We start from the raw sequence: 26,721 nt of genomic DNA, 5'->3' as shown, positions 1-26,721 counted from the left end.
TCCTGTACCCCCCAAATGAGAAGCAGGGCGATGTGCTTTGCTTTCCGCACAGACTCTCCCCGGTGCTGTGTCCCTTCCCTGCTGCCCTGGGACCCTTTGGACAAAGGAGCTGGAGACCATTCCCACAGGACCGCGGGCAGCCAGTTTCTCCAGGCACTAATCCAGGTTCTCCAGATGGTCCCACACCGACCCAGCAGTGCGAGGCCGCTCCGAGAATGAGGAAGGGAAAAGACCCAGATATTTCCTTCCCTAGCTGTCATCCCTTCCAAAGGAAAGTTCCTGGAAATACCAGGAGACCGGGGACTCAGTTCAAGGCAGCAGATGCCGTTCGCTATCATTCCACACACACGCAGTGATTCAAGACAATATTTCCTCCACAATTTTTATTTTAAATTACAAAGGATGTTGCATACATTGATGAATTTGTATCTGAATAGAAGTGCTAGGGATCAAGGGTGACAGAGTAAACAAAGTCAATAGTTTCATTGTGCCTCTTTTCAAAAAAATAAAGCTGCACAACTATTAACCAACATTTAACATTGCAACTCGTAACAGATCATGCTTTGAACAAGGTAAATTTATTTTCTAACAGAGACAAGACTTTCAGTAAGTTTTTCTGAGCTCCAGTTGGAAGTTGATTATAGAATATCAAGGACAGCATTACAATCATGACCCCAAGCATAGGCGGAACAGGATGCCATGTTTTGTTTAAAATGCCTTTTTGTTGTTGTTGCTTGCATCTGCATGTGCCATCAGCCTTAAGAGTTCACCCAACCACAAATACTGAGCAGTAAGTTTTCCATGGATACACAATATTCCGGGAAGATAGATGATTCCAATCAGAGTGTATGAATAGCCATCATTATAAGAGAGATTAAAATTAAGTTTTCTTACTAGGTTCTGTTTCCTAATCAGAAGATTTTGATAGGGTGGGATGTGCTTTTTCCAATACCAAATCCAATCCAGAAGTTTTCCTTACAGGAGCTAGTTAAGTCACTCAAATTTGACTTTAAAAGATACCCAACTACAAAACAGTTTAAACTCCAGAAAAACTCTGAACAAAGACAGTATCTGACAAGTTTGGAGTTTTAATTATTTTTATGGGGGAAACAAAAAAATGCACCCGTGGCTTAAAAGAGCTCTGGTTCCACTTTTAGCTCCACAGCTCACCAGAAAGACAATAAATGCAGAGTCAGTATTTGCTCCCGTGGAAGTTCATGGATGTCTAAGAGGCTGAGGATTATATTCAGAGTGCAAAGACACCTTTTAGAAGCACTGGAGGGAAAAACATGGCATATTGTGAAATGCAAGTTGTAGAAAGACAGATTTTTGTTTGCTGCAAAGAAGATACAGCCCGAAAGTGCCATCTTTGATTAATGACACCAAAGAATCCCAATTTACATTGGGAGATATTCAAGAGTGGTGTTTTCTCAACAGACTAATGCCCTTAATACAGTTACAAGAAGGATCAGTCACTGAGGCAGCAACTGTTTGAAATGTACTTCACACGATCCCTGGGGTAAACAAAATAAACCTCAGCTGTGTGCAAGGCTGTGTCAACAAGCCAAGACCACATCTAGCAGCACACTCCACTAGGTGATTCTGACCGAAGCCTCCAAGTTCAGAAGAAAATCAAATCATGCTTAGATGCACTCTTGAAACTCGGGTCTCAAGGCCAAATACAGATCCTGACATTCACGGTCCAGAACTGGGTTGTGCCTCAGCAGAATTTCAGGAAGACGAGCAAGCACGTTTGAGGAACAGAACTGCATTTGCTATTTCTGCTGGAGGCAGCTTGGATATAACCCTTGGAAATTCTCCTGATAAAACCTTTTAGAGCTTTAAATAACAATAACAATAATAATAATAATAATAATAAAAGCTATGTTTAAATGATTTATGGAAAAGCACATCCAGTCATTATAGTTGTGAATAAGCTGTTTCATTAATGAAGGCAAATATTAGATAAATATTGGGGGGTGGGGGGGTGGGGGTGTCTTTTAAAAATAAATTTTACACTGACACCTCTATATTTCCAAAGTGTCTGTTTGCCTTTAGGTTAGTCAAAAGACCCATCATCCACTTTAGGTTGGTTTTTTGTTTGTTTGTTTGTTTTTAAAAACCCCAAACTTTTCCCTGGCCCTCTTAGTATGGAAAAAAAGTCAATCCATGAATTAGGAACTGAACACAGCTGAGCCTGACTCTCACATCAGCTTTTCAGCAATGCAACTTTATTAAATCACAATCATTTCAACTGGTACGATAAGAAAAATCCAGCCCATCCACACGTAAACATAGCTTTAGTAGTAAGTCTCTCTCATCCCAAAAAAACAAAAAGTACTCAACCAAGTATCAGTAAATGTGTTCAACAAACCACAAAGGGACGCGTTAGCAAAAGGGGTTTTGGGTATAAAAACACCCTTCAGGAGCACCCCCACGTTTTGCAAGGCCATTCAAAAACTGGTCTTCCACAGAGACACAAAAGGACTGCTGAGAGACTGAAATCAGCCCTATCCACACTCGCTCCAGCACGCTTCCATCAGCTCTACTCCACCTCAGAAGCTTCGAGGAGTTCAGAGGGAATGACACACATTTAGTTCTAGATGTACAAGTAAGGCACAATATAAAGCCACATCATCATCTGTCATGAAGGCAGGGGGAAGGACGAGGGTCATACATGGTACAGCAGAACAAGCAGCCCATCGATTCCAAGTGTGGCACCTACGGTCAGACTGACGAGATCTCGACAAGAGCAGTTATGACAGCATGCTTTTAATATGGAAACAAATCCTAGAGAATCCAGTGTATCAGAAAAAGGAAGAGCTTCTGGTTGTATTAAATCAAAAAAATAGATCATTGTTTTTGGATATAGGATTAAAAGTGAATATTCACAATGCCTACACTCAAAAACAAACCAAAAAAAAACCCCCCAGGACTTTAAGATCCACATACTATGTATGAACACAGAAAATCTTTAGAAAATGGTCTTCTCTAAAGATCACCCCAAAACGCATGCCACAATTGCCAAAAAACAGAACATGTACATTTGTTGGTTTTTATACCCTTATAAGATTTTTGTTTGTGATAAGTATACACTAAATGTATATATTTTAATGACACTAGAGGAAGCAGATTGTTACTGGCATTAAAGTACAACCATTTCTAGACGGTTTAAATGCCACAGAGTCCCCTGGTTAAAATGTAAAGCTGCACAGCTTGCCTATGTCACCTTTATGATAAAGTTAAACCAGCAAAAGGTCTTATCTTTACTCTACATTTTACTGCCAGGTTTTATTTATCTCAAGTATCGCTGCAGCATTCTGACCAGCCCAGAGTTAGCAGCAAGTGGCAGGAATCATATAAAACGCAGTTTCTTTTTTTTTTTTTTTTTTCATCTTTTTTTTTTTTTTTAAACAAAGTGCTTTTCTAAGATATACATACATATAAATAGTTACAAAATAAAGTGTCAACATTAAAAAGCTCAACTATTTCAAAGCTTTAACTTAAAATAATACATAGGAAACACTGAAATGCGAGGGTATGGAACTCACTAAAGATTCAAAGTCTACTTTGAAATGCGAGACCAAAATCATAGTCTGGTTTTCAGACAAAAATAAAAAGCTGTAAAGTTGTGTGCTGCCCAGGATTCCCAGGCAGTTAAAAAAAAAAAAAAAAAAAAAAAGGGGAGGGGGGCTTTTTAAATACCTTGTCAGTTGAATTTGTCCCAGAAGTTTTTACCTGATTTCCAACTGCTCTCTCTCAATGTTCAGGGTTCGGTTGGAGCACAGGGACGAGCTCTGTGTGCCAGCCCTGCTCAGGCACAGCCTGCACCTCACAGGACACACTCTCTCTCGGGGTTTTGGGGGTCCTGGGCAGTTCCATAAGAACAAAAAGAATACACCAGAGCCACGGTGGAAAGCAGCAGCCAACTCTCACCTCACCCGAACAAGGACAACACCAAGCCTCAAAGGAAAACGCCCACATTCCACTCCGATTTTGCAAGCCGTAAGTGGATTTACAAAGTTTTGCCTAAATTGCCCTGGGTATTTGTTCAGTCTCTTGTAGCAAAGACTTTCTGTACAGCTCAGTAGTGGTATTTTGGCCTCCTCCTCCCTTTTTTTGAGTCTTCCAAAATAGTTAGGTACAAAGGAAGCTGTGAGTGCAGCAGGGCCACCACTTTGACCGGCCACTGTTACCGATTCAGGCTTTTTTCTCTTAGAGTACAAGCTCGGATATAAAAATAATCTACTTATAAACAAAAAGGAATCACAGTACAAACAAACTTAGACAAACTAGAAACGAAGTGGAGAAATTCCCCAAAGGGAGTGGGGAGAAAGCCTTCATGGACTTTTGCATTTTTTTTTTTTTTTTTTCAGCAGCTACATTTGAAAATATTTGGTATTTCTATTTTCAGTAAACAGTGTTTTGTCATCTTTAAATAGGGAGAGAAAGAACAGGGAGGAAAAGGAGGGAGGGAGGTCCATGAAACCAGAGAATGATCTTGCCTTGAGATAAAGGACTTTCTCATCAAAGGCTAAAGCTTTTAATCTGTACGTTAACACTGACTACAAAGCCAACTCTTATTAGCAGAAGAGCAAATAAGAACTTTGTGTTAATATTCCTCAATCATAGAAACTACTGAATTAACAAGAATAAGTCACATATAAGTCTGAAGAAGCTAGTTTCGAAATACCTGTACAAAAATATAAAAGTCTATAAATTTTTGTTTTGTTTTGTTTGAAGCCTGTGTTGATCCTTGGAAACATCACATGCATAATAATACATCAACTGGAAAAGTGGCAACTAAGGAATTAGATATTTGTAGCTCTTTTTTTTTTTCCTCTTTACATATATACACGTTACAATAAAAATAATTTTATTTTGGTTGTTTGGTGGAAGTATACTACAACAAGCTAAATACTTTTTTTGTTTTAAATTCTCAAAGTCGAAAACTATTTTACCAATAGCTTACTAAAATCCAAATATATTAAAATCTCCTACAGTAAGTGCAGAGAAAAAAGATGTAAAGACTCCAAGACGGCCACCAACTTATCTACCATGGAAGCGAACTACAAGAACAGCAAAATAATATTGTTATGTATGAATGCTCCTTCTGTAGATAATTGGACCCAAACAAAAAAATTCACAGTTCAGTAAGATCCCTAACCCTGACCTTTAATTTTTTTTCTTTTTTTTCTTTTGTTTTTACATTCAGTACAGTATCATATAAGCTGTGCAAAACTTTACTTAGACTGGCAGTTCGCCATATCAGTTGCATTTGTCTTTGGTACAAAAATAAACAATCGCATTAATGTGCAAGTATTTGTTTTCTTCCGGCCAAAGTACCGAAATTGAGTTTTCTAGAGCCATCTTTTATACAATACATAGACTCTGTGGCATATATCTACATTTTCAACATATTCCTATATACATTCAAAAATTTTTAAGAGCTGGAACAAATACATTAAAACCTAAAATCTCACCACCTATACAGCTCCGTTTTGCCCCTCAGGGTCTTCTTCATACAAAACTTTACCAGCTTATACTGATAGCTCTCCCCACAAAATACAAGGCACAAAGAATATACTTTTTTTTTCTCTTGCTTGCACAGACATTTAAATACTCTATTAAGCTCAGAAAATTAAAGTCTTATATGGCACACTAGCTCTAATGCTGCGTGTGCTATGTACAAGTTAATGGTCGCAAAGAAAGCTTACTGGGTTTTTTTTTAAGAACAAGAAAAGAAAGTACAATTATTTTAAAATAAAAGAAAAGAACAAAAGAACTGCCTACATTGACAGCTTCACCAAAAAAATGCTTCCTCTTACTTCACTTGGACCATAAACCTGTCACAATGTCTTGCAAACACTAAAAATTTTCACTAGCAAACCCACGTTTTTTGCTTCTAAAACAGAAGTGATACATTCTGGTCCTAGATCATTTGAAAGAGAACTCTCATTTCTGCCCTTGAGCTTAAAGCAGCTTCGAAACTATCTGGTTTATGGTCCAAAAATGCTCGGCAGCATTTTCTACCACGCCGTGATTTGTTTTCCTACCCTGTTACTTGAAAGCGGTGGAACCTAGAGGTGAGTGTTTGCAGAGCGCCAAGCTGACATGCAGAGCACAGCGCCATTTACAGCCAGGAGCTCGACCTGGCGGAACCCCAGCCCTGCCCTAAACCTTGGCCAGCGGGATCCGCAGCCCCACCAGGCCGCCCGTGGGGTCTCCCTCTGCTGTCTTCTCCAGGACCTGGTTCACAAACTCCGACGTCTGTCCAGCTACGGGAAGTCCTGAAAGGGAGGGAAGAGAAGCCGCTCTCAGGTCACGGCTTGTGGCACGTTCCTACGGGTGACACAGAGCCTGGGGACACCTCGGTTGGGACGGCTGCTATCAGGAAAGGGTTCATTGCTCCCTCTGCTCCAGAAATGGTTTGGAATCGAGTGTGGTGAGATCAGAGGGATGGAGCAGCTCTGCTGGGAGAGCTGGGATTGTTCATCTGGAGAGGAGAAGCTTTGGGGTGACCTCATTGTGCCCTTCCAAAGCCTGAAGGAGCCAACAAGATGGAGAGAGACTTTTTACAAGGGACGGAGGGACAGGACACAGGGAATGGCTTCACACTGCCAGAGAGCAGGGCTGGAAGGGATATTGGGAAGGAATTGTTCCCTGTGAGGGTGGGCAGGCCCTGGCACAGGGTGTCCCGAGAAGCTGTGGCTGCCCCTGGATCCCTGGCAGTGTCCAAGGCCAGGCTGGACAGGGCTTGGAGCCACCTGGGATAGTGGAAGGTGTTTCTGGTGGAATGGGATGAGCTTTGGGGTTCTTTCCAACTCAGAGAATTTATGATTCAATTTCTTCATATCCAGGTAAAAACACAAAGTTCACTGCTTACCGAGAGTGTCTTTAATAAGTATGTTCAGCTTTTGTTCCATGTTGATTCCTCTGTCATCTTTAGGTACCTGCACCCGATTAACTATTTCTTGTTTAATGGAGTTGATGACAAAGAGCAAATTATCTGCAAAGAAAAAAAAAGGATTAGCTTTACATCACATTGCCCTTGAAGGGATTCACAGTTATCCACACACAGCTTTCTGAGTCAAAAGGTGTCACATCACACTTACTGTAAAACTAAAGGTAATAGTTTACATCAAATATTACCAATATTTTCAATAATGTTTACAGCACATGCATACATTTACATAATTTACATCTGCAAAGTAGCTCAACATTGCAGGCAACACAATTTACATTCACTTTATTCAATGGGCTGGGTTTGTACCAATGCTTTTCTCTGTGAGAAAAATTTACATCACGGTGCAAAACACAGACTTGCCCAAACAAAAGAAAAATTAAGATGTGAAGAGTTGTATTTACCATATTCCGTGTTGAGACCCCAGAGTTTTACTTTATTGGCTTCATACTGGGCTTTCTTTTTTAGTCTACAAGCCCTATGGCAAGAAGAGGAGAAGAATTAGAACACTACCAGAAATTCCAGAGTATAAAGAGCCACGTGAACTCATCAACCAACCCTCCCAGAGCTGTGATGCACAAACTCATCCATCCTCACCCTCACTGAAAACACTCTGCTACCTGCACTTGCTCTTATTTGACACTTGTGGAATTTGCCACTGTCTCATCTGTCTGCCCCACAGCTAAGGGAGCCAATTCCAGTGGAAACACATCCTTATCTAGGAAACAGGCAAACCACAGCTCCCAAGGTACCAACTGTCCTGCTTTTTGATAAATTGGCAATTCCCATTTGATAAACTGGTAATTCCCATTAGATAAACTGCAGCTCCCATTGTGGGAGCTACCACATGAAGCAAAATTTCTTCAGGCAAAAAAAATGATTTCGATCTTTATGATTCACTTGTAGCAATCCAGATTTTCTCACCCCTGCGGCTTTACCCAGCACATACCTGGAAGCCAACTTGTTCTTTTCTTTCCTTGACCTGGGTCTGGCAGTTAAGGGAAGTTCACTGACCGGTGTCAGGTCACTGATCACCTTATTCAGCTTCCTCAGCTCGTTACCAATCTGCAGGAGTTTTCTGGGGTTGGGAGTCAGGTCTTCTACATCAGTCCTCCGTGACTTCTTTGCTGCGTATTTTCCTGTTTAAAATATGCAGAAAAATGGGTAAGGAAGTGACACAATACGTACACAATCCTGTGAGAAAATACTCTAAGATAGGCGTTTTTTGGGTGCAGTTTAAGTTCCTTTGTTCATTGCAGGAGAATGGGCCAGAATCAGGTGATCCCTGTGGCCTCTCACAATAGAAAGAGCATTTTCAGACAAAGAGCTTTGTACAATTCATATTCTATCCAGATCAGATAAGAGCAAATACTGCTGGCCAGGCCACTGGATGTGACAGAGAGCATACACACAACTCTGCTGAAAAATGTATGTCACAAGTTCAAACCCTGTTGTTTTGCTCCAGCTGTAAACTTGTTAACTCCTATGCAGCCAAAATATCCTCCTGCACGCTCCAGTGGATTAAATCCCTAAATAATCTTATTGCTAAAGTTCCATACTAAGAAAGAGTGCTGAGGCCTGGTGCTGAAACAATCTTGAGATGAAATGATCCACATAAAGGCCAGTTAACCCCTTTTATTATATGTATTTGAATCTCTTTAAGGCCTGGTTTTGCACTTGACTTAAAGGTCAAGTGTCCAAGTGCCTGGTGGGTTTGAGTCCTCAGAGCGTGTTTGGTTATTTGGTGTTGGATGACAAATATAAAATAATGTAATCACAGAATGGTTTGGGTTGGAAGGGAACTTAAACCCATCTTTTTCTCCCCCTTGCCATGGGCAGGGACAGCTTCCACTAGATCAGGTTGCTCAGAGGTCCATCATGAGAAAAAGCAGTGATTGTGACTTTAGGTACTGCTGTTTCCCTACAGGATAAAGCTTTTAAAAACTAAGGAGATTTCAAGAAAAAAATGCTTTCTTCCCTGAATAAATATACAGGTAAGAACAACAAGAAAACATCTTTAGATTTAAGAGAAGGCCAATTGCCTTTTTAAAAGCAGTAATTTTCAACTCTAAGGGAACATTAACCTTACAACCAGGGAAGCTGGTTTAATTCGCTCCTTCAAAGCCAAAATCAAACGGAGCAGCCTAAAAGAGGTGCTGTGACAAGAAAACAAAAATACCCCTAAGAGCGGTTTGTTTTGGGGGGTGTTAATCATGTTTGTGGGGCAGTAATTGCTCACTGGGAATAAATCACAGTTATTAGAGCAACTGGTTTAAGTTTCTAAGAGGGCATCTTAAGGAAATAGTTTATTCCCAGAGGAGTAACTGCTTCACTGTGCTGCATTCACGGGGGGAAAACAAGGAGGGAGGAGCAGAGAGAGTTGTGCCTCAGTGCTTGTCCTCAGTTCATACCACAGTGCCCCTGAACCTGGCAGCCCAGAGCCCTCCCAGCCTCCTGCTAACACAGGCAGCACTGACAGCAACAGCCACGAGCCACCCATCCAGTATTTACAGCATTGCACTGAGAAAGCTTTGAACTCTCGGGGTTTGGGAGCCCTTGGAAGTCACAATTCTCAATTCATCCACACTCCTCTGGAAGAAAGCAGGCTGAAAGTCCCCACTGTGTGTTCACCGTGCCTCCCCCGGGCACTGCAGAGCCCAGGGAACTGAGTAACAGGTTTACAGTGCTTGACTTTTCATGGCCAAAACACAACTTCTCAGCAGCGGCAAGGAGGGGAATTTGCCTGCTGAAGGTGTCACAAGGAGAAGACGGACATTTGTGACCGGGATGAGGACTTCTTACCATGATGGAGCCCGTTCTTCTGGTACATGTTGCTGGGCAGGGTGTCCCGGTTCCACTCGGATGGCCTCAGCATCCTCTCCTGCTGGGACGGCGTCAGCTGCTCGCTGTACTCCCAGAAGTATCTCCGCTTGCCTCTTTTCCGAGAGGATATTGCAGTCATTTCTTTTAAATCCTCCACACAATCGTTTTCATACCCTAAAAGGATGCAGGGGGCTGTTTATATGCTGGTGACAGAATTGTTTGTAGCCCTTTAGCAGCGGACTGAGGATTCAAGTTAAGAGCAAAACCACAGACAGATCTGTTTTGCATTTTCTAACACATTTGGTTTCCAGCATCAGCTGCTCCTGGGGTACTTGCCTTACATCCAGGGACAGACACTGAGCCACTGATGGGGCCTCATTAGTTGAAAAAAACAAAATTATTTATGCATTTAAAGTCCCTTTGTGTTCTCTGACCCCCTAAGCTGTAGCCTCCCACAATCCCAGCAGTGCCAAGTACAGACAGCAGATGTTGGACCACGTTCTCCCATCCTGACAATTTTCTCCATGAACTGGCAGGAACACAATCCTAACTCACCTCCACATTTGACAAAAGGCATGGAAAGAGAAGCAGATAACAAAGATGGATTAGCAAAATACAGCAAAGAAAAGATTATTCAATTATAGAACATTCTGAGTTGGAAGAGGCCCACAGGATCGAGTCCAACTCCTGCTGCTCCTTGAGCCCAAAGACCTGCAGGAATCAATCCAAGCACTGATCCCTCCTCGGCTGGAGAAAGGGGCTCTGCTAGCAGGACAGTGACCAAAGGACCATCTAAGCTGAAGGGGTCTGGACCCACTGTTCAGCCTCTTCCTCCTCTTTAGTGGGATGAGAAGAAATGATCCTCAGTAAAGCCGTACAATATTTTAGAGGTGAATTATGATGCACTTGATATCATGAACTGCTCATGAAGGACATGGAAATTGTAATGCCACTGTCCACATCACAGGAATATTTTACCATAACTATGTAAACACAAACCACAGGTTTTCAAACCCCAGATATGCTCTAGAAAATGAAGATAAGCTATACTAAGGTTAAAAAACAAATCTCAAACCACTGCATGGCCTTTTGTGCTAAAATGCTAAATAATAGTTTACATTTACTTAAAATTAGGAGCATTTCTAAACATCACATACTCTGATGGAGCTAAAGGAAAAGCCACCATGGACTGCAGGCTTAGCAAGCCTTGACCCCATATGCTTCAGCTCTGCTTCATCTTCCAGCAGCACAAAGAACACTTTCTTCTTTTTAAAACAGTCCATTCAACTGGTCTGTTTGCACTTGAACAACCAGTTGAAAGAGGAAAAACAAACTTTCTTGCTTTGGTCTGACTCTCACGTCATAACCCAGAGCACGAATAGAAGTCAGGTATGCAGAAGGATGAATTCCATCCTGAAGTTCTGTTTCTCATCATTTCATCAATTTACTCATCTACTTGGGATTCTCTGGTTTATTGGAAAGGCAGCATTTTAAAGGCAAACCAAACAACGAAACATGCTTTATAAAACATTTTTGTTGTATAGCCAAAATTATTGACAATTTACATTAAATACAGTTTCAAATACCATAAATATTTGTAACTGTAGCTCCATTTTACTCAAATGCTGTTTGACAAATGTATCAAAATATACTCAAAAAGCCCACTGACTTTGCACCTAAAAAAAAAAGCTGTGTAACTCATTATACCGCAATATATATCAATATATAAATTGAGCCCATCTTCATGATAACACAGAATTAATCCAACCAACGAAAACAAATCTCTGTAAGAGCTGAAGTGTACAAATGTACAACAAGGTTAAAATCAGGACTTCCTGCTTGCTTATTCAAACTGTAATTAAGTTAGCAACTTCAATTACATTGACTTAATACATCCTGCCTTGCAAGCCCAACTCTGACCTGGCACCACTATAAAGTTACATAAAAGAATCCAGTGCAGTGTCCTAACCTAAAATACAGCCTTGTTCAGCTGCTCTGCGCTGTACTCATTCCTCCTCTTAGCAAAGCTCACACAGCAGGGCAGGCTTCGAAGAAATCTGAAAGGGTTCTTGGATTTAACCCCGGAGGCCTTCACAAACCCCTCCTCAAAGCCTTTCTTCACATCCCTCCCTGTGGTTTCAGGTTTAAACTCACCAGGGTTAAATGAAGCAGAACAGAGAACAGTGTGCACGTGACTTCTGCATCTCACCAGGTGAAACCCAAAAATAGCCCCACTGAAACAAACCCAGAGAACTCCTCCTCCTCACCACTCCACCACACAGCTTCTGGAAAATCATGTCCAGCGGTTTTCCCTCAGCTGATGGTCCAGGAGCTCAGACTGATCTAATGCAGCTTCTTCAAACAATCTCTGTGTCTCTGCCAGCACTTTTTCACTCATTTCTTCTCCAGTGCTACCGACAACTGAATAAATTGCTGTATTTCCCATTTCTGGGATCTCCTGACTACTTGATGGCAGGAACAGTAACTTAAAAGACTTTTTACTAAATGAGATAGGAAAAATATGCTCAGTAATAACAAAACCACTACGTTTAAATGCTAGAAAAGGCCTGGGCTGGTAATTTCCATAATGAACTACCTTTGCAGAGGACCAAAATTGCTAAATCTGTGTCATGGTGATAATAAAAACACTGCTGTCCAAACTTGCCTGAGAGCCAGTCACATTTTTAGCTATTTCTCCTTCACTATATCTAAATATTTCCTCAGATAACACTTGAAGAAAGCATTTCATTCACTCTAAAAGCATATGTGAAGAATAACCAAAAGCAAATTATGTGTAAAAAAAACATTAGAGGGCCAGCAACAACTAGTAGATTTTTGTCCCATCAGTAAATTACATCCTCACTCAAAATACCACTGATTTTGCTTTCAGAGCTGTGGAAGGTTTAATTTCCCTGTGCTGTGCTTATTTTTAGATACTTTACCCATAGTATTTACCTTTAGAGGTAAAAAAGCAACACAAAGTACAAGAGTGACGTGATTAGAATACCTGGAGATGTTATTTTCTAAAACAGACAAAACATATGATAACATTTTTAATATCACATTTGAGGTGAATGGTTTTAGGCTTCATTCGTGGAAGGGTTTGGCGAGCTTGGATAAGCCCAGATCCTCAGCTACCGTTGCAGAATGCGGATTGTTGGTCAGTAAAAAGTTAATTAAGCTAATTAATTCCACCCACAGCATTTAACACAGCCTCTCTTTTTCATGGATCCCAGGCTCCCAGTGCAACACATCTCCCATGGGCTGCAGAGCTGGAACGGCTGCTCAGGGCCCCAGAAAGAAGAGGGAGTTCACTCCAGAAGGGAGGAAGAGGCTTCAAAATGTTAATAGAAATGTGTTGTGTGCATGTGAAAGTAGCATAAAGGGCAGAATGCTTAACGAGCTTAATGCCAACGCAGGAAATCTAATTAGAAAATAATTTCATCTGAGAGTTCATTATGACAAACACTGACAAGCTTTAGGGAAGCTGCTGTTCTCAACAAGGAAAAATTTCAGCTGCTTTATCCCCTCAAAGTTACATATTGCCAAATGTTTGAATACTTTAATTCTCATACTCTACTACAGAGCATTTATAAGATGTGAATATTGTAATACATTTTGAAATGAAATTAATACTTGGTTACAATCCTGTCGCTTTTCCTGCACATTTTATTTGTATACAGTGTTACTGTTTTGTTACCTTGTAGGTGAAGGTTAGTTCTTATTCCTGCTGTTAGAACTCCATTTCTACAGGCAGGAGAGAGGAATTCAGTATCCTCTGAAGCCCCACTAATTGTAACTGCTGAAAACAGTTACTGCTGAAACCCAGAAATGATTCTATTAATTTCAGTCATTCTTTGGATTCTGTGGAAAAACTGTACCTGGAAGTAGGACTTCAGTAATTACGAAATCATTTCATTCAGGATGTGATTTCATCCAGACAGATCAAACTCTGGATAAATTCACAGCTACAAGAAGTGCTAGAAAGCTCTGCACTACCAGAGAGCTACAAAAAAAAGGCCACACTTGAAGGCAGCTGCTCTAACCTCAGGCTACAGCTGGGCTTCCTGTATTCTCTATTATTATTTCTGTTGCACAACCACAGTTCGTGCAGTTTTTCACCAAACAGGGCAACAGAGACCTTGTCTACTTTGAATTAATTGCATTTTGCAAAGCACTCAGAAAATGTGGGAGGAGAGTTCACAGTTTAACATCAGTGCTGCTCATCTGTCACTACCAGGAGTTCAAAAGCTTTCCTTCCCACTCAGAGGACAAATCCATCAACCTCCACGCTAGCAAAGCCCAACAATGCTGGTACCTGGCTCTGAGAAGGTATCGCTGATGTCATCGTCCTTATCGTCCTCGTAATCTTCCTCCTCATCATCGTTCTCGGACAGCTCGTGCTCACTGCCAAACCCTTCGTCGTGGTCCTCATCCTCGATATCATCCTCATCCTCCTCCTCTTCCTCGGGGTCTGCTTTGGCTGACTGTTCACCCAAAGCGTCTGTTACAAAAAGAGAATAATTGTGCTCTTCTTTCTTCTGCGAGGAGTCCGACACGGACGTGCCGGCGGAAAGGCTGCTCTCCCCCACGGCCAGCGCTGGGCTCTCCTGGGGAGGGCTGAGCAGCAGCTCTTGAGTCTCTTTAAAAGGCAAACCAGGAGTTGTACTGTGACCATGGGGGGACTCCAGTCCTTTCCTCTCCTGTCTCTTCGCTACAGCCCCGCAGTAGCAGGTGTTCTCCTTGGCCGCGTCGGCGTGCGCCTGGCTCAGCACGGGCCTGCTCTGCGGCAAGGGGTTGATCTTTACTTTCGCCTTTTTCACGTAGTCTTTACATTCGACGTGAGCGTTCACCTTTTCGCTGCTGTACACGTGGGTTTTGGCCATGATCTGTGTGCTGGAAGCAGGCTGGCTGCCAGGCTTGCTGGCCTTCTGGGCACAGTCCGACAGCGCGGCCTCGGCCTGCACGTTCTTGGAGGAGCAGACCGGCGCCGCTGCTCTGCTCGCCATTTTTTTGCCGGGTAACAAAGGATTTAAAGGGTTTTGTTTTACACTGAAGAGCAAATCAGGGTAATAGAGTGAATCTGAGACAGGCTGGGAGTCCTCGCTGTTCAGCTGAGCCAGTGTGGGTGTTTTGCTTATCACCTCTTCGTCCTGGTACGGGCTTGAAAAGTCATCCAGGCCCAGGTAATCCACCTCTTTCGTTCCCCAGATGTCACAGCTGGTTAATTTAGTGTATTTAGTTAGGTCTTCACAGTAGGTATCCCACTGCTCCCACTTGGAGGTGAAAGCAGCTTCTTTGTCCAGGATGTCCGTAAAAGACTCCAAGTTCTCAAGGTCTTTGCAGTCCTCCATCAAAAGCAAGTTGTCCCTGGAGCTTTGCTGATAGTCCATTTCTCTGTCCTGCGCACAATAAGGTAAGTTAAAAGTTAACACCGAAAAAGGATCCATCATCTCTTTCCTGTACTTAATCTGGTAAGGAGAGCTACTCAATCCCAGTGAAGTATGAGAGAGTGGTGACATAGGAAGGGACCTCAGCCTTCAACTAAAAGCTTCTGTCCAAGGTCAGAATGAAGTTCAGCTCCTGTACTTCGGCAACAGATCTTTCTGAGGACACTGCTCTTCCTATAAGGCTGTATTTTCCTGCTATTGCAAATCCATCTGCTCATCAGGAACAAAACCAGTACCAATATCCGTGTATTTAAAATATGAAAGACATTACGGGCATCTCTACAACCTAGGTCAATCTCTGCTGTCTGCTTAACAGAATAGGCTTGAGTTTACCAGCTCCTGGAAAACCTCATTCTAACATGATCAATTAATGACCACGAAGTGACCTTTCTCCTTTGATGCAGGGAGAAAATGAAAAAGGAAATGCTCATATAAATAACTTGTGAGTCAACTTTTATTTTCCTTCCTCTGCATTCACAGCTTGGGTGAAGTACAACATAGCAGGGGAAATCCTTATCTCTGAGGGTGGGGAGGCCCTGGCACAGGGTGCCCAGAGAAGCTGTGACTGCCCCCTGGATCCCTGGAAGTGTCCAAGGTCAGGCTGGACAGGGCTTGGAGCCACCTGGGACAGTGGAAGGTGGATTTGAGCCTGTCCCAATGGCCAGTTTGAAGCAGTGCCTGCTGAGGAAGCATCACAGTCTCTGGACAAGCAGTCCAGCTCCTCCCTGACCAGCAGCCAGCAATAATGAATAATTTCCCAGCATTCTTGAGCCAACACCCCTTTATTCCTACAGGAACTGGTGTCAGTCAAGGAGATGGAATTCTGGGCACACACAGGTGACCTACCAGTTCATACATGAAGTCTGGATCCGAGCTGCTCGCCAGGAGATCCGTGCTCATCAGAGTCTGCTCTGAAAACAGGTGGCTCCGAAAGGCATCCCCAAAAGGAGGGTCCATTCCACTCACACTGGGCTACAACACAACGGACAGACATTTCAAACACGATATAAAAAGGCACACTTACATCTTCAACAAACAGAAAGAGGATCACCATTTCCTCCTAGTCTCCAAAGGTTTTTGTCATCACAGATAAGCACATCATTCCCCAGACACAGAGAATGCTTCAAGAGCAGCTGACAACAAGCAGGAGCAATCAAAGGACACATTTCTATCCACCACAGAGCTGCAAGAGCATTCACTGCTCCTTCATTCTCCCCTGTTGGTTTGAAAACCTTACGTTTGCCAAGTTTTGGGATATGTTGGCATTTGTAGAGGATGAGGGCCAGTCCTGGCAAGATTTGGGAGGCCCTCTAGTACAAATCATTTTGTACTAAAGCAGTGTTGATTGTGCTTAGAGCCATTAGAACTCATAAAACTTCCACATGAAACTGTAAAGAAAACAAAATTCATGACGACTCAATCAAGGCTGTTACCTCTCTCTCAAGAACTAAGTGAAATTTGGCAAAAAAAGCATTATGCAGGATGACTGGGCATGCAGGGAATGGGCAGCAAGGCCTTCTGCTGCATTTAATTCCAGACCTCTTCTAGACACTCTCACCCTGAGGGCTGGGAAGGGAGAAACACTGTGCTGCTGAAAGTCATTCAGTGTGCTGAGTGTGAATCACTGCAGTAATAAAAGGCTGTTCTGCTCTCCAGGCATCCTCCCTCACCAAGAGACAACGAGGCTGAAGCTTGAACAAACACAGGACCAAGAGCAGCACCACAGCCTCTACCACAGACACTACAAGGACCTGATAAAATATACATCCTTTAATCTCTCACACATCTTCCTCCGCAGTGCTGGTCAAATTTGTCCTTAAACAGAGGCAGAATTATTTACAGAAGCAAATAAAATCCTAGCAGACTTACCTGAGGCATTTCCAAGCCCAGATTCCCCAAATCCAATTCCAAACTTGTTGTTTTATTCACTCGTAGATTCCTTTCCAGCTTTACTTCAGTCTCAGGGAGTTTACACTATCCATGCAATGATTTTTTTTTTCCTTAGGATAACTTCAGTTCACCCTGATGGAGCTTTTTTATTTGTCGACTTCTGTACAGAATAAACACAGCAAACCCCCAAGGAGGTGAGTAATCCTTCACCAACAAGGTGAAAGCTTAAAAAACAGCCAAAGGCAAGAACTTCCCCTGAAAACCGATCTTTCCCTCATGCTGGAACATACAGAAATTTTCTTCCCCTGCCATCTTTCATTGAATGAAAAGCTATACATGCTACAGAACCGAGCTGCTGCAAAAACATTTTTTGGCCAAGTTACATTTTGTTGCCTTTTCTCCTCTCTGCTGAGACCAGCAGCTCTACAGACACACCTGAAGAGAAAACCCTGCCAAATTGGGAACAATAATCAGCACACTGCTGGGTATCCAAGAGAGAGAAAACCTTTATGACTAATGTAACAGAGCCAATAAACTCTAAAAATGTCTCAGGCAAAAGTCTCAAAATACAAATTTCAGAATAGGCAGAAATGCTGTTTCGGTGGTATCTCCTCCTTTTCTTCAGGGATGAATCCATCCAGCATCAGATAAGATCACATCAATCACTCACATAGCAACATCTAGTGGTAGAGGATCACAGAAACCATCCAGCAGCAGAGTGGAAGAGACAGATTTCCCCAAGAGAACAAATTAAAACCTGCCAAAATCACAGTTGTCTAATAAATTATCTTCTCTATTAATTCAAGTTAGGCATACTGTTGAAATTGGACCAATTTATCTACCGGTAGTTTTACCAGTTCAGGAGTTTTTACAGACCTGGTCTACTTCAGATGTTAGTCTATTGACTCTTCTGAGCACTTTGAACAGCGTAAGGAAAACCCTCACTCAGCACTGCTCCTAAATCAGACTTTGGTGCAGTCTGCTCAGGCTGTGCTAATTTACCTCTCTTGAAAAACAAATAGTAAACTCTAAGTGTTCTCCCACAGCTCGGAACCCTCCCCCAGCAGCACATGACAGCCTCCCCGTGATTATTCCTACTTTCAGATGGTATCTCAGCTAGTTTGTCCTCTTTAGCATATGGACCATCAGACTGTGGTAAAAACAGACACTATGCAAAGAAGTCTTTACTTATCAAAGCAGCCTGCTTTGCAAAGAGCAGCTGGAATATAAAGAACAGTTACAGGTCCAGTCACCCAGGAGTTCTCAGCTGAACCTTGCTACCCCTGCCAGAGTGGCCATTCCTCACAGGGCCCTGTGCTGAACGAGCCAGCTCCTTGGGAGAAAAGCTCCTTTCTGCTCCAAAACCTCCAGGGAACCCTTCACTTACTTAAAAGCGACCCTTCACTTATTTAAAGTGAAGTGCCTCAACAAGCCCTATGTCCCTTCACCCAGCAAAGGCCACAGCACAGCAGGACTGGTCCTTCCCCGGCGGGGACGTGGCAGGAATGACTGAGTCACTTCTCAGCCTCACCTGGGCTGGGAGAAAGGGCCTGCTCCTTCCAACAAACACAGGATGTTCTCAGACAAAAAGGCAAGGTTATCATCCTAAATACCTGAACACTTTCTTTCTATGCAGATTGGTGCCTTCTCCACCAGCACATCAGATTAATACTTTGACATCACCACCAGACTGCACTCACAAGAAGAATGACAGAATTCTCCATGATGCAAAGGGGAAAGAAAGGAAACATTTGCTGCTTTTCACTGGTTATTCTTTGTTGTGTTTTTTGTTAGAACACGGGCCTCAAGCTGTTCCACACACAGCCAGCAAAGGGGAGTGAAATTTCTACTGACACTGATTTCAGTAACAACCAACCAACGCTTCCAGGTGTCAGCTTTTGGATCACTTCCAAATCCTCAAAACAAACATTAAAGGCTCCAAATACTTTCATCATCTCCAAGACTGGAGTGATAAACTTCTTGCACTATTTAAGAATGCCAGTGCATTTAAGAATGCCACGTCCTCTCAGGTCAAAGCAGTGTATCAGCTAACCCGATTATTCCCGTAATTCTCTTTATATTTAATTCTTGACATTTTATAATATTAATATTTAAATGTGACTTGAGTCTCAGTAGGATCTGTTGAACTATTCCACAACGCAGGATTTTTCTTAGTAGCTCTGTGGAGGGGGAAAACACAGTGAGGCCATGAAAAGAAAAACATTGCCTCAGGGAGCTGCACAATCCAGATACCCTTCATGCTCCCAACAAAGCAGCCCTACTTCCAACTGCTTTCCAAATTTCCCAGAAAGATCAAGGTCATCATTAAAAGCCTCCTGCTGTTTATACTTAACTACCAGTGTTTCTTCATGAACCGGTAAATAAAGATGTATGGCACAAGTCAATGGCGCATGTGGAAGCACAGGTGTAAAATCAGAACTCGCTGTGATGGAAAGTAATTTGTAGACTGCAGTTAAAGTCCCATTTTTACAGAATTTATCATTACTGGCACTTTCAGCCCAAGACTGAGTTAGAAAAGAATAGTCCAGCTGTTGTGTTATCTATAATGAATGCAGCTCTGAATGGAATAAAAGAGCTGTGGCAGAGCTCAAGTGCAGCAGCACTAAGAATTACAGAAGATAAATATAGCAGGAATTTCTACTTCAGGACAATTTCCATTAATGCCCTCCCAAATGCAGAGACACAGGTGGAATACAGAGCCCGGAGCAGCGGGCAGGGTGCCGGCTCCTCTGGCAACAGCCTGCAGGGAAATCAGATTAAGGTGATTAAGGAGCCAGGCCCGGAGCTGGTTCTGTGTTTGCAGGTCTGGAGTCACATCAGTGCCCAGCTCTGCTCCTGCGAGGAGCCTCCTTCTTTCTCTGGGCTTGAGGAAGGGCAGGACAGCTGAGAGGAGCTACAACACACATGGAGAGGGACTCTTTACAAGTGTTGGAGTGACAGGACACCAGGAATGGCTTCAAACTGACAGAGTTGGGTTAGATGGGATATTGGGAAGGAATTCCTCCCTGTGAGGGTGGGGAGGCCTGGGCACAGGGTGCCCAGAGAAGCTGTGGCTGCCCTATCCCTGAAAGTATTCCAGGCTGGCTTGGAGCAACCTGGAATAGTGGAAGGTGTCCCTGCCCATGGCAGGGGATTAAAATGAAATAAACTTTAAGGCCCTGTCCAGTCCAAACCATTCCATGATTCTGTGATCTCAGGAACAGCTATGTCCATCCAACATTTAAGAATTTGGGCTACTGATGGAGGCATGCACATGTGCATTGGTTAAAATCCCCTCAGTCATCAACAAGGAACTAAAGCCTGCTCTGTGCAGTTAACACCTAATCAATCTAATGACAACTCCAAATTAAAAATTATTCTGTGCATTTAATATCTACTTTCTGAAGAGGAACAGTTGTTCCAAGATGCCCAGGAAGACTGAATTTCACACAGGGGAGCAGCAGGTGCATTACCTGGGATTATTAGGCTAACCCAGCCCACAGCAGGAGCTAAACTCCAAATATGCAGCATTTAGGACACACAGTGCAGCTCCTGTGCACGTGCTGCTTCTTGGGCCACTAAAACACCCTCCTACCCCAACACAGCACCTGCAAAGAAACCCCTAGAAGAGAAAACCCAAAAATTCAGCTTTTAGCTTAGCACCTCTGGAAGCCTTTCTCGGTCACCTGCGTGAATCATCTGTACCGTGGCTGTAATGAAAGTTGCTATTTCTGGCCCAGTTCAGCTGTGTATTTTGTATCACTGGAGAGGCACATGCAGCGTGGCTGTGCTGTTTTGTTGGCTGCACAGTGCTTATTATCCCAGCAGCTAAATGCCTGCTCTAAGTGCACTGCAGGAACAATTACACTTTCATGATGGTGACTGCATCACACAGCACAGCTTGTCAAAGTCACAATTTTGATGCAGGTATAAAAAAATAGCTCAGGAGAGCCTGCCAGTACTAAACCTAAAAGCTCAGGCTTTTAGGCCAGCTCTGAATTTCAGAGGAAGCACAAAAACTACACCATGTGCTTGGAAAGAACCACTATGTACCATGCATGGTCTGCTGTATCCGGACATTTTATGAAATACCGGAGTTAGAGATGCAAGAAGTTCTCCTGCACGTCTCTTAAATTTCCTTCCATGGTTTGTGCCAACTTGTTTTCTGTTACAGAACACCCTCTGCTCAGGGCAGTCTTCAAGCTGGGAACGTGCAGACTGCCCGGGCTGGAGCCAATCCCTGGAGGTGTCCAGGGAGCATCTGGAACATCTGGACACGGCACTCCAGGCTCTGGTCTGGTTGAGAAGGTGGGAATCACTCACAGGCTGGACTCAACGGCTTTGGAGGACTCTTCCCACTTCAATGAATGTGCATGTTTCTTACTTTTGTTCCTGAATAACGTTCCTTTTTTTTTTTCCTTTCTACATGATTCTTCAGTGATTATCCAGACTTTAAAAAAATCTTTTTAACTTTTCTCCCCCACCACAAAGACACTAAGTTTATGAGTAGCATTATTATTATTTCATTGCAATGAGCAAAGACACTCTTTTAAAACGTCTTCCTGTATTTCCACCCACCACAGTCTCATTCCTGGACTCACAAAAGCAGCCAAGTCCCTCTTGTTGACGAAGGATTGTTGGTGAAGGATTTCTATTAAAATGCCAGCATAAGCATCTAAGGCATCATGCTCTTTGCTTTTTCTGTCCTGGAGAGAAAACAGCACCTGCTTAAAACACCCAGACCCTGAGCGTGATGGAGCATTGAAAGAACTAAAGATACGCAGACTGTTTCACTTCTTCTAAGCCTCTTTCCTTCAGGAGAGGGAAACTACTACTTCACTCTCTGTTCCCGTTCCTCCACTGACCATCCCTTCCCCCTGCAGTGTTATTTTTCCAATCCTACTTGCCCACAGCAGACAGACTTCAAGACCTGGAAGTGATACCTCTAAAGAGAAGCTCTGGTCTGCAATCACAGACACACCACCTCAGGCAGCAGAGACCGTGAGCCCCCAGAAGAACACAGAACTCATGGAACCCCCATTCCAAGGGTAATTCCCAGCTCTGGGGGGGCTCCAGCTGGGTCAGCGAACAAGCAGAACCCAGAAACCGATGGAATCACAGTCACACAATGGTTTGGGCTGGAAGGGAGCTTAAAGATCATCTGGTTCCACTCGCCTGCCATGAGCAGGGACACCTTCCACTGTCCCAGGGTGATCCAAACCCCGTCCAACCTGGCCTGGAACACTTCCAGGGATCCAGGGGCAGCCACAGCTCCTCTGGGCACCTGTGCCAGGGCTGCCCACCCTCACAGAGAATTTCCTCTTAATATCCCATCTAACCCTGCTCTGTCAGTGTGAACCCATTCCCCCTTGTCCTGTCACTTGGAAATTGCCTCTCTCCATCTGTCCTGTAGATTCCCTTCAGACACAATTGTGTCACCCCAAAGGTTCTGCTCTGCAGGTGAACAATCCCAGCTCTCCCAGCAGAGCTGCTCCATCCTCTGCTCATCCCAGAGCCTCCTCCGGGCTCTGTGCACAGCTCCAGCTCCTGGCTGTGCTGGGCCCCAGCAGCTCTGCAGCTGGGCTCTCACCTGAGCACAGGGGCACAATCCCAACCCCGTTCCTGCTGCCCACTGGGGATCAGCCCAGGGCATGGGGGGCTCCTGGGGGCCAAGGCAGGTCCAGCTCTTGGCCACCAGCAGCCCCAGATCCTTCTCCCAGGGCTGCTCCATCTGTGCATCCCCAGCCTGCATTGATACTGACCATGATGCAAGAGGCAGAAGCAAAAAAAAAAAAAAAAAAGAAAGTGATTACTTTAAAAACTAACAAACATTCTGCATCGACACATTTTGTAACAACTATGCCCAGATTAATACATTCCTACTAGAAGCATTTTTTTCTGTATGTTCTGGAACAAAGATTGAGATTTTATTCTTATTTTAGTGCTAAGAGTGGGATGTGCAGCATGTTAAACTTATTAGAACTATATGAACAGACTTAAATTTAATTTTAAAAAACGGTTGAATTTAAAATATTCATAGCATAAACCTTTATTAAAATAACACTGCGGAGTCAGGAGAGCTGTTTGCACATGAGAATTAGTAGTAAAACTACCATTTAAAATTTTTTTGAGCTGTAGATTTCCCCTGAAGCAGAGTGGAGTGAAAGCAAAAGCAAAAAACAAAAGCAAAACTAAACAACAATTCAGCTTCCAATCTCCAGCAATATTCTACATCCTGACAGGATGGCTGTTCCTCTATTTTTTTCGGAGAGAGTCTTTCGGAGTAAGAGAAAAATAAAATCAGCAGTTTCCAGGAAAAAAACAAAAAGTAACACAAGTCTTAAGGAGAAGGGAACAGTACAGCCTGGTCTACTCTTCATACTGTGAAATTACAATTGTTATACTCTTGTTAGAAATGGGACGTCTGTACCAAAAACTTCAAAGCCAGCAGCAAATTTGAAAAATGCATCAGTTAAAATAGTCCAAAAAGTAAAAAGAATCCCCATAGTTTAAGACTTTTAAACCAGAAGGATTAAAAAAAAAAAAAAAAAAATCAGGGAAAATATGATCGCAAGGTTTAAACCTTAAATTTACAATTTTCACAAAACTCTTGGTTTAACTTTCACGCAGGTGCCGACTCTCCAGCACTTCTTCTGCGGTGCCAAATCTCCTTATCAAGGTTTGATGTCAAAACATTCAGTCAAACTTCCCAAATCACAAGAGCGTGGACATGCAGGCCATGGCAATCTAAACCTGTGGCTTCCCTTATTTATCCCACACTATCAGTCCATTAGCGGGACAAAAGCTTTTGCTTGTTCCCAGTTAATTCCTGCTAATGCTGACTTCAATCTCTGTCCTTCACTGGCTGTTTGCTTCTCTCACTATTTAAAAACCACCTGGGGAGGATGCTTGGGGGCCTGATGCCTCTGCTGCAGATTGCTCTTATCAGGGAATACTTCCATCAAACACAATAATTCCTTCTTGGCTCAGGTGAGCTACTGGCTATGGACATGTTTGAGGTCTCTGAGCAACTGCTTTTTATGCATTTAAAAAGGAATCTCTCCGAGATTATTTTAGCAGGAAAGGTTTCTTGCAGAACTATCACAACCAGAGAAGCTGTGGCTTCCCCTGGAACCCTGGAATTGTCGAAAGCCAGGTTGGACGGGTCTTGGAGCAACCTGGGATAGTGGAGAGCATCCCCTGCCCATGGCAGGGGATTGAAATTAAATAATCTTTCAGTCCCTTCCAACATAAACCATTCTGAGATTCTACGATTTATTTTCTATAGAAACTCTGACTTCTCGTTTAAGCAACCAACAATAAAAATCGACCACATTTCTACAGCACCTGCATCTGCCCCTCTGTAGTTTTTACTAAGAAAACACATTTAATAATAATCATAATCAACCTCCCCCACAAGGATGCTCGGAAGCGACCTTAGAGGCCTCTTAAACATCATCTTTGAAACATTTAGAAGCGTTTAAAAGACAGCACGAGAATCTGATTCTGTTCTGCCTGTTACGTGGAGCATGATTTCCGCAAGTTACCCCTCGAGTGGCAGCAACAGAAAGATCGGGATCACTTTAAGCGAGAATCGCACATTTCGGCTGGCAGCGCTGAGTGCTCCAAGCCGTTCAGCCTGTTGCATGGGGAAGGCTGAACAAACACCGTGCGTCTTATACCGAGTGTGACAGCGGAATTATCGCGGACACCGGATCCCTTCCAGCAGCCGATGCCCGGAGAAATGCCGTGGGCTGGCAGTGACGAGGGGAGGGCACGGCAGCGATGCCGCGGGTGGGGAATAACGCCCAGGGTGGGGATAAAATAATAAAGATCGGGTTTGAGTCCTCGGTGACACACGAGAGGCTTTAATCAAGGTGTCCCCGGCTAGAAACCTGCGTAAGCTTAGACCAGACACGGAGAGGGGTTTGACACCCGTGTGGGGACACGCTGAGAGCCGCGGGCAGCTCCTGAGGCGGCCCGGGGAGCACACGGATGTCTCATAACCCAAATCTGCGGGGACGGGCTGGGAACAGCAGACGGGACCGCGGCCCGTCCTCCCCTCAAGCACGGGGAACGGGACCCCCCGTGCGCGGGCACCGCCCCGGGCCGGTCCCGACGCCGAGGCGGGACAGCCGCCCTGAGGCAAAGCGCTGCGGAGGGACGGGCAGGGCGGGCGGCCCCCTCAGCCACGGCCCCGCGCGGTGCCCGCGTCCCCCCGGCGCCCCCCGGCCCGGCCCTGACCCACTAACACACCTCCGGCCAACATGGCCGCCCCGCCGCCCAGCGCAGCCTACCCCGGCCGCCGCCGCCCCGCCCTCCGCGCCCGCTCATTGGCTGGCTGCTCCGCCGCGAGCGCTCCTATTGGCCAAAGCGCCCGCCGCTCACCCGCCCAGCGGCCCTTTCAAGCTAGGGTGAGGCGACATGTAAACAAACCCCCTCCCGCCGCCCCGGCCGCGGCCCCGCGACCCCCGCGCCGCGCCCGCCGCTCCGGGCACCCGCCCGGCCGCCCCCGGCCCCGCCGCGCCGGCCGCACCGCCCGGCGACCCGTGCCCAGCGAGGGGCGGCCCCCGCCCGGAGACCCCCGCCCGAGCTGCGGGCAGCCCGAGCGCACCCGCGCTGCCCGAGAGAAGCCTCGTCCCGGGGCCGCGGCTCGCAGCGAACAGCCGTCCACCCGCTCTGTCATTATGTAAACGCCGCGCCGGAGCGGGGACGGCCCCGTCCTGCCCTGCCCCGCACTCGCAGAGCGGTGATCCCTCTCCGCAACCTCTGCTCCGCAGCCTTCGGAGCGGAGCCGCCCGTGTGACACCGACACGCCCGAGCACAGAGACTCCGCACGCCCACGGGTCACCCCCGGCCATCCCGGGCATTCAAACAGGTCGCAAACGGAGGAGGCGACTACGAGCCCGAAAGGCAGAGGAGTGCAGGACCTGCCGAACCCTTCCCTCCCTTCCCGGGCAGCCCCCTCCGCCCGCACACCCAGAGCGGCCAGGCTCCCCCGGCAGGACGGAGCTTTCCCCTGCCCAGAGCTCGCTGCGAGACTCCCTTTCCTTGTAAAGGCACGGGCCACTCCTGCCGGGCGGAGGCTGGAGGGAACAACGCCGACAACTCTCCGCTCAGCCCGCACTCCGTCCCTGCAGCCCCTTCTCATCGCCCCCACCGCGGCCCCGGGCCCCAGAGCCCCGCTCCGGGACCGGACACCCCCCGCGCTCCGCTGCTCTCCCGCGGCCCCGGCAGCCACACCCCCCCGGCGGGCGAGCGGAGCGGAGCGGAGGGGCGGCGGGCACCATCCCCGCCCCGCTGCCCTCGGCAGCCGGGCAGACACCTCTGTCCGGCTCTCCCTCCCTCCCTGCAGCCCCCTGCCCGGGGACACCGCCTCCTCCCGCCGGACCGCCCCGGCCCCCCGACCCCCGGCCCCCTGGGTGCCCCGCCGCCCCCCGGAGCCCCGCCGCCCCCCCGAGCCCCTCACTCACGGCGCTCAGCGGGGGCCGCAGCCCCGCGCGGCCCGGCCCGGCCCCTCCATGCGGCCCCGGGTTTGTTTGTTTATGTCCCTTCCTGACGGGTTCCCGGAAATCGCGTGACTCGACCCTCACG

General features: G+C 45.4%; 1 protein-coding gene across 1 annotated transcript; it reads right to left on the bottom strand.

Moving 5' to 3' along the window:
- Positions 1-356: 356 nt before the first annotated feature.
- CREBRF (CREB3 regulatory factor) lies at positions 357-26,721 on the bottom strand. Its single transcript, XM_040078136.2, has 9 exons — positions 26,601-26,721; positions 17,107-17,287; positions 16,084-16,209; positions 14,106-15,189; positions 9,767-9,961; positions 7,914-8,103; positions 7,369-7,442; positions 6,887-7,009; positions 357-6,290 (listed from the first exon to the last, which is right to left on the bottom strand). The coding sequence occupies exons 2-9, from the start codon at positions 17,113-17,115 to the stop codon at positions 6,175-6,177; spliced, it is 1,917 nt and encodes a 638-aa protein (XP_039934070.1). The 5' UTR covers positions 17,116-17,287; positions 26,601-26,721; the 3' UTR covers positions 357-6,174.

Source organism: Hirundo rustica, chromosome 14 (assembly GCF_015227805.2).
Source record: "Hirundo rustica isolate bHirRus1 chromosome 14, bHirRus1.pri.v3, whole genome shotgun sequence".
NCBI classification, from domain to species: Eukaryota; Metazoa; Chordata; class Aves; order Passeriformes; family Hirundinidae; genus Hirundo; species Hirundo rustica.
This window is presented reverse-complemented; position numbering and strand designations above follow the sequence as displayed.